Here is a 10,642-nt window from a genome sequence, read left to right on the forward strand (position 1 = left end):
CATTTGCGCACACAGAACTGCCGCTCACTGGATATTTCCTCTTTTTCAGATCATTCTCTGTAAACCCTAGAGGTGGTTGTGCGTGAAAATCCCAGTAGATCAGCAGTTTCTGAAATACTCAGACCAGCCCACCAACAACCATGCTTAAAAGTCACTTAAATCCTCTTTCTTCGCCCTTCTGATGCTCGCTTTGAACTGCAGCAGATTGGCTGATTACAAATTTGCATTAACGAGCAGTTTGACACGTGTACCTAATAAAGTGGCCAGTGAGTGTATTTTTGCTATGTTTTTCTATGTAACCGGTATCCTTGCGTCTTTTGCAGCACATTGCATATGTATGGCAAGCCAAAGGGCTCACAAATTGCCATTTTTACAGGGGTTTAAACCATATTTACGCAATAAAAATTTGCTGTTCTGACATAAAAACATTGTTATAAATGTACAAAAGTCCATAAGGCTGTTGGCAGCGTTTTAGTGTGCACATTTGGCACAGAACACGTGTTATTAACGATGTTATATTAATTTGAAATGAGTTAAAAACACAAATTTAGAGATTTCTTTGTGACAACATAATTTACGTTTAATTTACAATCCACTTACGTTCACGTTCACTTAATTCCTTCATGTTCTCAAAACAAAAATCAGTTTTGTGCAACCCTGCAGTTGTTTTTTGAGTGTTCCCTATAGTGAACGGTGCACTGAAGCATTTCTTTTCTCCTCCTCCAGCTCCTCCAGCAGCAGCGGCTCCTCCAGCGACTCTTCCTCAGACAGCAGCGACTCCTCCAGCTCCTCATCCTCTGACAGCAGCAGTGACAGTGACGATGACTCTTCATCCTCTTCGTCCTCATCTTCATCGTCTTCATCCTCGTCTTCCTCCTCCAGCTCTGACTCGGACTCCTCCAGCAGCTCTGATCAGGGCCCTCCCAAGAAGAGGAAAAAGAAGAAATGAGGCTCGGCTGGCTCTGAATTGAGGACTTTCATATTGTGAGGAGGCGAGGAGATTATTTATGTTTAGTCACGCCGTTTTGTTTAATGTAAAAGATTATAGTCTTTGTCACTTTAAGGGGGTAGTTCACCCAAAAAATGAAAACTCTGTCATTTACGCACTTGTTTTTAAAACGGTTTGAGTTTCTATTTTCTGTTAAACACAAAAGAAGATGTTTTGAAGAATGTTGGAAACCGGTAACCATTGACTTCAATAGTATTTGTTCACTCTAAATACTAAAGAAGATATTTTGAAATGTTGGAAACCGGTAACCATTGACTTCAATAGTATTTGTTCACTCTCAATACTAAAGAAGATATTTTGAAGAATGTTGGAAACCGGTAACCATTGACTTCAATAGTATTTGTTCAATCTAAATACTAAAGAAGATATTTTGAAATATGTTGGAAACTGGTAACCATTGACTTCAATAGTATTTGTTCACTCTAAACACAAGAAGATATTTTGAAGAATGTTTAAAACCGGTAACCATTGACTTAAGTAATATTTGTTCACTCTAAATACTAAAGAAGATATTTTGAAGAATGTTTTAAACCGGTAACCATTGACTTAAATAAGATTTGTTCACTCAAGTTCTTAACATATTTGAGTTATTTATTTTATTATTTTTTTTAAACACAAAAGAATATGTTTTGAAGAATGTTGGAAACCGGTAACCATTGACTTCAGTAATATTTGTTCACTCTAAATACTAAAGAAGATATTTTGAAAACTGCTGGAAACTGGTAACCATTGACTTCAATAGTATTTGTTCACTCTAAACACAAGAGAAGATATTTTGAAGAATGTTTTAAACCGGTAACCATTGACTCAAATAATATTTGTTCACTCTAAACACAAAAGAAGATATTTTGAAGAATGTTCGAAATAGGTAACCATTGACTTTAATAGTATTTGTTCACTTTAATTCTAAACCTGTTTGAGTTTTTTTCTTCTGTTAAACACAAAAGAAGATATTTTGAAGAATGTTGAAAGTACCATAGTAATTTCCATTCTGTGGACGTCAATGGTTACAGGTTTTCAATATTCTTTAAAATATCTTCTTTTTGTGTTCAACAGAAGAGAGAAACTCAAAGGTTTATAAGTAAATGGTGAGCAAATTTCATTTTTAGGTGAACTATCCCTTTAAATTTTTTTTGTTTTTACGTTTCCCTCCTTGCCAGAGTGTAGTGGTCGACTAAATTTAAAATACTGAAATGATTTTCTTTACCAATGTTTGTTTACTTAATTTGCATTTTTTCTCCATAAGTGATTCATGTCTAGTTAGGTTTTGCTTTTTTTAAGGACTGATTTAAGTATGAATGACACGTACATCTTCATTTTTAAGATGGTCTTACAAAATAAACTGGTTTCTTACAGAAAGAATGTACTCGTGATGTGTTGAAATATCCAGAACTTGTTTGGAAAGTGGAGCATGTCTCATAATAAAGACAAAACATACAATTTTCTACAGTACGGTGTTAAACGTCCAATTATTTTTAGCAAGTTAACCTTGTTTCTTAAAGAGACAGTGCACCAAAACTTGAAAAAATATCCTCTAGTTACACTCGAGTAGTTTTAAACTGTTGTATTTTTTTTTTCTTCTGTTGAGCACAAAAGAAGTCACTTTGAAGAATGCTGAAATCCGGTAACCATTGACTTCCTTAGCAAATTTGATTGGCAGTTAAAGGGACAGTTCACCCAAAAATGTAAATTTGGTAATCATTTATACAGCCTGTAATTGTTTCAAATCTTCATGCATTTCTTTATTCTGTTAACACAAAAGATGTTTTGAAGAATGTTGAAAACCGGTAACCATTGACTTCTTGGCATATACTATGATTGGCCATTAAAAGAATAGTTCACCCAAAAAAATGTAAATTCTGTTATTTACTCACCCTTTAAATAGTTTTAAACCTTTTATGTGTTTATTCTGTTAAAAGTAGATACTTTGAAAAATGCTGAAACCCAGTAAACATTGACTTTCATTGCAAATACTATGATTGGCAGTTAAAGTTATAGTTCACCCCAAAATTTTCATATTGTGATAATTTACTCACCCTTTAATTGTTTCAAATATTTATGTTTTTCTTTATTCTGTTAAACACAAAAAAAGATGTTTTGAGGAATGCTAAGAACCGGTAACCATTGACCTCCATCGCAAATGTTATGATTGGCAATTAAAGGGATAGTTCACCCATGAATGTACATTTTTGGGATATTTTACTCAGCCTTTAATTGTTTTAAACCTTTGTGCATTTATTTACCCTATTAAACACAAAAGAAGATGTTCTGAAGAATGTTGGAAACCGGTAACCATTGACTTCCATAGCAAATGTTATGATTGTAAATTCTGTGATAATTTACTCGCCCTTTAACTGTTTTAAATTTTTGTGTTTTTTTTTTTTTTTTTGTTAAAACACCAAAGATGTTTTAAAGAATGCTGAAAACTGGTAACCATTGACTTCCATAGCAAATATTATAATTAGCAATTAAAAGGATAGTTCACCCAAAAATTAAAATTTTGTGATCATTTACTCGCACTTTAATTGTTTCAAACCGTTATGCATTTTTTTTTATTCTGTTAAACACAAAAGAAGATACTTTGACGAATTGTGAAAACCGGTAACTGTTGACTTCCTTAGCAAGTACTATGATTGGCAATTAAAGGTATAGTTCACCAAAAATGTAAATTCTGTGATCATTTACTCACCCTTCAACTGTTTTAAATCATTGCGTTTATTGTGTTAAACACAAAAGAAGATGTTTTGAAGAATGCTGAAATCCAGTAACCATTGACTTCCATAGCAACTACTATGATTGGCAATCAAAGGTATAGTTCACTCAAAATTTAAATTTTGTGATAATTTACTCACCCTTTAATTGTTTCAAATATTTATGTTTTTCTTTATTCTGTTAAGCACAAAAGAAGATACTTTGAAGAATACTGAAAACCGGTAACCATTGACTTTCATGGAAAATACTATGATTGCCAATTAAAGGTAGAGTTCACCCAAGAATGTAAATTATGTGATCATTTACTCACCCTTTAATTGTTTGAAATATTTGTGTTTATTCTGTTAAGCACAAAAAAAGATGTTTTGAAGAATGCTGAAAACCGGTAACCATTGACTTCCATAGCAAATACTATCATTGGCAATTAAAAGGATAGTTCACCAAAGAATGTAAATTCTGTGATCATTTACTCGCACTTTAATTGTTTTAAACCTTTATGCGTTTCTTTATTCTGTTAAACACAAAAGAAGATACTTTGAAGAATGCGGAAAACTGGTAATTATTAACTTTCTAAGCAAACACTATGATTTTAAGGAATAGTTCACCAAGAATGTAAATTCTGATCATTTACTCACCCTTAAATTTTTCCAAGGGTTCCTTATTCTGTTAAGCACAAAAGAAGATACTTTAAAGGATACTGAAAACCGGTAACCATTGACTTCCATTGAAAATACTATGATTGGCAATTAAAGGTAGAATTCACCCAAGAATGTAAATTCTTTGATCATTTACTCACCCTTTAACTGTTGTGGTAGAGGTAGACATTAATAAAATACATTTTAATCGGTAATTTAGTAAATAATATGAATAATACTCGGAATAATTAGTGTTTTTACATTGAGTTTTTGGGTTGTGTAGGGGTAGACGGTAATAAAATACACTATAATACGTAATTTAATACATAATGAGTAATACTCGGTATACTTTTGCATTACTGTGGCGGTTGGAGTAGGGTAGTCGTAAATAAAATACTATTCAATTTGTAATTTAAGAAATGACGTAAGCAATTCTCGTTATAATTACATTTTACATTGCTGTTGGGGTGGACATTAATAAAATACAATAAATGGGAAATTAATTAAATAATATAAATAACTGTTAACTTCCGACCGCAGCTGCATCCAGAAACAAACCCTAGGTAGGCGACTCAGAAGTGTTCCAGACACAGCCATTTCCGCGAGGACGCGCTCGTCACGTGACCAGGTTAGTTTACCAAGCCGAAAATCAGCCAGCCAGATGATACGCGATGATCTCCTAAAAAAATGACCTGCCGCAAGAATCTGCCCGACACAATGACCACGAGCAGGCGACCCTCGGCGGTATGGCTCACGTAAACGAGCGTGATTTTGCTTTTTGTTTGGTTACTTGTTGGTTGACGGCGGCGGCTGACACATTTATTGGGGCGCAGAGCAGATCACGCAGACAAAGGGAAAAGGCTTTCATAGCGAGAATGCTTCGGGCCTAAAAAGAAGCCAAGAGGTAAGTGGGCCATACACCGGCCTGTTACATAACTGAAAGAAACGAGCCATGCAAACGCAGATACAATAACATTCAATCATTTATTCATGAGGGAAATTGTAACAAGTTGTTAGCGAAGGAGAGCTGTGTTGCTTGCTATACGTCCGTCTGTGAGTGTGTGTGTGTGTGTTGAAGTGTTTAGCTAACATGCGAGCTGTCTGAAATCACACACAGACATGCCATCGTGTTATAAGCAACACTCATTATTAGTCTCACATTAAGATCGAAATTTGTTGTGGCTAACGTTAGCTTATTGAATCATATACGTTACACATTCCGTTATGTATTTGGGATGTAACATTAGCGTTACATGTATTAACGTTAATTGATGTCATTAACGTTTTTCACTTGCGTTATTAATGTTTTTGTTCAATTAATCTGCGTTCAAATTCGTTTAACGTTTAAATAACTTGCACTCGCCATCAGATGCTAATGGGAGAAGCAGGTAAACACACACCTCATTGACTGGTTCAAGTGAAGCTGCTTGTTTTTAATGGAGGGTGAGAATCAAAAGTTCACACAGATCTTGTTTTATTTATTTATTTGATTTTCTAGTGGGATGTTTTTGTTAGAAAACGGACGTCACGGCGTAGAAATGTTTCACCTTCCGTTGAATAATCTTTGCGTCATCAGGATGAAGTGTAAACATTACAGTCTAGGGTTTAACGCTAAGGATATTTTCTACTGGCCTGATTGGACCAGTGGTTCAGATTTTTATTTGCCCTGTCAACATTTTCACTGACCCCACCAATAAAAAAAAACTAATTCTTAACCACGTTTTAAATAATGTGTCAAAAATATTGCATAAGAATCTAGAATTTAAATGTTTAACATTTTTTAAACATTTAGCAGTAAAATAAAGCAGTATGGAAAATGTGCAGGTATTTTATTGCAAAACAAAAGGTGGCTGACGTCCAATTATTATTATTTATTAATGTTATATAATAATAATTATTATTATTAACCTTGTTTCTTAAAGAGACAGTACACCCAAACTTGAAAAAAATCCTCTAGTTACTCACACTTGAGTGGTTTTAAACTATTGTGATTTTTTTTTTTCTTCTGTTGAGAAAAAAAGAAGACAATTTGAAGAATTCTGAAATTCGGTAACCCTTGACTTCCTTAGCAAATCATAGCAAATACTATGATTAGCAGTTAAAAGGATAGTTCACCCAAAAAGTCAGTTCTTTCAGTCAGTACTTTAATTGTTTCAAATCTTTATGTGTTTCTTTATTCTGTTGAACACAAAATAAGATATTTTGAACAATGTTGGAAATCGTTAACCATTGACTTCCATAGCAAATATTATGATTGGCAATTAAAGGTAGAGTTCACCCAAAAATGTCAATTCTGTGATCATTACTCACCCTTTTACTGTTTCAAATCTTTATTCTGTTAAGCACAAAACTAGATGACTTAAAGAATGCTAAAAATCAGTAACCATTGACTTCCATAGCAAATACTATGATTGGCAAATAAAAGGATAGTTCACCAAAGAATGTAAATTCTGTGATAATTTACTCACCAATTAATTTTTTCAATCCTTTGTGTGTTTCTTTATTCTATTAAACGCAAAAGAAGATACTTTGAAGAATGCCGAAAATCGGTAACCATTGACTTTCATGGAAAATACCATGATTGGCAATTAAAGGTAGGGTTCCCCCAAGAATGTAAATTCTGTGATCATTTACTCACCCTTTAACTGTTTCAAATCTTTATGTGTTTATTCTGTTAAACACAAAGGAAGATACTTTGAAGAATGCTGAAAACCGGTAACCATTGACTTCCATAGCAAATACTATGATTGGCAGTTACAGGGATAGTTCACCCAAAAATGTAAAATCTATAATAATTTACTCACCCTTTAATTGTTTTCAAACGTTATGTGTTTATTTTGTCAAACACAAAAGAAGATATTTTGCAGAATGCTGGAATCCGGTAACATAAAGCAGTATGGAAAATGTGCAGGTATTTTATTGCAAAACAACAGGTGGCTGACTTAAAAGTGACTGAAAACTATGCAAAACATCAGGAACATGAACTCAATGTGGTGTTTACGACTTCAAAGAAAAGGTAACATTTAAAGACTTAAAAGCACAAATTGTTTCTCGATTCTAAGACTGTATATATGCACGCAATTGACAAATAGTCATACAATTTTGTGACAAGGCAGCACTGGCCTGATCGGGCCAGTAACGATTCTCTCTACTGTCCCGAGCATCTCTCACGCTGATCCCAGGCCATCGGACAGTCCTGCAGTCAAAACAACATTAAAACATCAATTCGCTTCAGATTTGTCAAATTTAGTCAAGTATATGAGCTGAGGAATTATTTCATCTGTAAGAACAAATATTTGTTTTGCACAAGTTTTCTCAAATCTTCTGTTTGTGGTCGTAATTGTCGATAACATCGGTTTTTTATTTATTTTTTTCTTATTGAACTATTATGTGTAGTTCAGACAAAAAATGAAAATTCTGTCATTTGCTCATTCTTGTTTTAAAACCTATTTGTGTTTCTTTCTTCTGTTGAACACTGAAGAAAATATTTTGAAGAATGTTGGAAACTAGGGCTGCTCGATTTTGGGAAAAATCATAATCACGATTATTTTGGTCATAATTGAAATCACGATTATTCAAAACGATTACTGTTAAAGTCAAAATTATTAGCGCTCCTGTGAATTTTTTTTTTTAAATAAATATTTCCCAAATGATGTTTAACAGAGCAAGGAATTTTAACAGTATTTCCTATAATATTTTTTCTTCTGGAGAAAGGCTTTTTTATTTTTATTTTGGCTAGAATAAAAACAGGTTTAAATATTTTGAAACCCATTTTAAAGTCTATAATTTTAGCCCCCTTAAGCAATATATTTTTTGATTGTCTGCAGAAGAAACTACTGTTATACAATCACCTGCCTAATAACACTAATTAAGCCTTTAAATCGCACTTTGAATCTGAATTTGAATATTATGTGCTCTCATCATGACAAAGATAAAATCGATCAGTTATTAGAAAAGAGTTATTAAAGCTATCATGTTCAGAAATCTTCTTTCCATTTAAACAGAAATTGGGGGGAAAAGGGCTGCTAATATTCAGGAGGGCTAATAATTCAGACTTCAACTGAGTTATTTTCCACCCTGCAAAGAAAAGAGAAATAAATACAATAGAATAAAATATAAAACAAACTGTGCTTTAAGCATATTCACTGTAAGAAACACTTTAGCTGCAAAAGTCCTTCAGTCAAGAGCAGAGAGGCATGTTCTCCATTTGTTGTTTGATTAATAATCATAAAAACAGGCGGCAGAAGGATTATAGCGCGCTGTCTCTTTAATAGTTTCTCATTCGCGTGTCTTTTGATTATCAACTCGTTTGTTTATTACACAAATGATGGTTGACATGAATAATCACTAAACACCGTGTTTCAACACCTATTTGACCATTAAAGCGCTCACGTTAATGACTTTAGATGTGTGCGCTGACTGCGCTCTGCTCGTCTCAGTGTGCGAGTGAGACCGAATGCTGACTGCATGCTTCAATTCTGTGTGTGTGCGGCACACAGAATCATGCGGTCTTTCACGCTTTTAAGAGCAACACGTGTACAACTGGAAAGGGCCTGGTATATGATGCGATAATCGTTTATCTCGATTAATGATTTTTCATAATCGTTGGAAGGCGAAATCGGATTTTCGATTAATTGAACAGCCCTATTGGAAACCTGTAATCTGATTTTCCTACAATGGAAGTCAATGGTTACAGGGTTTCATCATTCTTCAAAATATCTTCTTTTGTGTTTAATGTTTATTAGCTGCTTTATTATTGTTATTTATTGAGTAAAACTGCGTTCAAATTCTCTTAGCGTTTAAATAATTTGCACTCGTCATCAGATGTTAATGAGAGAAGCAGGTAAACACACACCCTATTGACCTCTTCAAGTGAATCTGTTTGTTTTTATTGAAGGGCAGGACTCAAAAGTTCACACAGATCTTGTTATATTTATTTATTTGATTTTTCTATTGTGACGTTAGTTGTTTAAAAAAAAAAAAAAAACGTTGAATTATCTGTGCGTCATCAGAAGTGTAAACACGACTGTCAAAACAATATTGAACATCAATTCGCTTCAGATTTGTAAAATTTAGCAAGTAAACGAGCCAAGGAATTGATATATTTCTAAGACTAGTACTTAGTCAATAGATTTTCAGCTTTTCCCAAAGCATCATCTTTTAATTTGCTCAGTATTATTTATTTCGAGTTGCAGTGTATAGTACAATGATATAGTTTCAGTATATAGAACATATCAGGGCTATAGAGAAAGCATGGTGAAACGTTGGGTTAGAAGAATCGTTTTTCTCCTTGGTAGTGGCTACTAGGTGTGTAAGTTTAAAGTACATGAGATATGTGGATGTTATCTTAAGAGTGCAAACCAGACTTCTTGTCACTATACAATATTTGCAGATACCTCAGCAGATTTACACTTTGATATTAGCTAGAGTACATTCAGTTGAGAAATTTAAGATATTATGTGGCTAACTTACAAATGCAACAAAAAATTAACTCATTTAATTGGTCTCTTGAAGAATGGGGTGTTTTCCTATTTGGGACGTTCACAACAACGTAAATGTACTTCAGTATGGCCCTATTGTGTAAAAATCAATTTTATAAGGGGTTTAAACGCAATTGTGTGGCAGCAGTGTGTGAATATAACCAGCCTCTAATGGTACAAATGAATTAATTCTATGTTTAAAATCACGCTTGATTTGTTGTAGAAAAAAAAAGAGTCTGCAGAAACTCTTTGATTGACATTCTCCCTTTGAACGTGTCATCAGAGGGGGAAAGCCCCGCCCACTAATGACCATCTCTCCTTTATTAGTATAAACAGCCCTGAGTGACAAGCAGCTGTCTGCCATTAGTTTTGTATCTGCCACTATGCTAACACAATGGCATCTGTAGCTCCGCCCTCTTTTGAAAAAGAGCACGATCTCATTTGAATTTAAAGCAACAGCCACCAAAACAGCACAACTTGGATCAAAGCCTAAAGGGGTCAGTTTCAGAGAATTATAAAACATTATCTGTGTGATCTTTTGAGTTGAAAGTACACACACACTCTAAGGACATCAGAGACTTATTTTACATCTTGTAAGATGAGGCATAATAGGTCCCCTTTAAATAATAAATAGTTAAATCAGTAATGCATAAAAAAAGTCTGCAAGCTCTTATTAGGAAACAAGAGCTTTTCTTTTTTATTTGAAAGAAAAAATACTTATTTAATGTAAATATATAAATATAAATATAAATATATATATATATATATATATATATATATATATATATATATATATATATATATAT

At 33.5% G+C, this 10,642-nt stretch overlaps 2 protein-coding genes and 1 long non-coding RNA gene across 13 annotated transcripts in view; 2 read left to right on the forward strand and 1 right to left on the reverse strand.

Moving 5' to 3' along the window:
• Positions 1–2,458, forward strand: part of zcchc10 (zinc finger, CCHC domain containing 10) — a 5,382-nt gene extending 2,924 nt beyond the window's left edge. The window contains 1 exon segment of the mRNA NM_001089339.2: positions 727–2,458. Coding sequence (NP_001082808.2) covers positions 727–949 — 223 coding nt within the window. The 3' untranslated portion in view covers positions 950–2,458.
• A 2,487-nt stretch (positions 2,459–4,945) lies between these two features.
• On the reverse strand, positions 4,946–10,540 carry LOC147838980 (uncharacterized). Its single transcript, XR_015520786.1, has 3 exons — positions 9,012–10,540; positions 7,760–7,862; positions 4,946–7,097 (listed from the first exon to the last, which is right to left on the reverse strand). It is a non-coding gene; the product is annotated as an uncharacterized LOC147838980 (long non-coding RNA).
• aff4 (ALF transcription elongation factor 4) overlaps positions 4,988–10,642 on the forward strand; it is a 74,912-nt gene continuing 69,257 nt past the window's right edge. For all 11 annotated transcript variants that reach the window (XM_087301874.1, XM_087301878.1, XM_087301885.1 and 8 more), the window contains exon 1: positions 4,988–5,260. The gene's annotated coding sequence lies outside the window, so the exon portion shown is untranslated. The remainder of the gene's footprint in view (positions 5,261–10,642) is intronic.

Source organism: Danio rerio, chromosome 21 (assembly GCF_052040795.2).
Source record: "Danio rerio strain M-AB ecotype USA chromosome 21, GRCz13ab, whole genome shotgun sequence".
Lineage (NCBI taxonomy): Eukaryota > Metazoa > Chordata > Actinopteri > Cypriniformes > Danionidae > Danio > Danio rerio.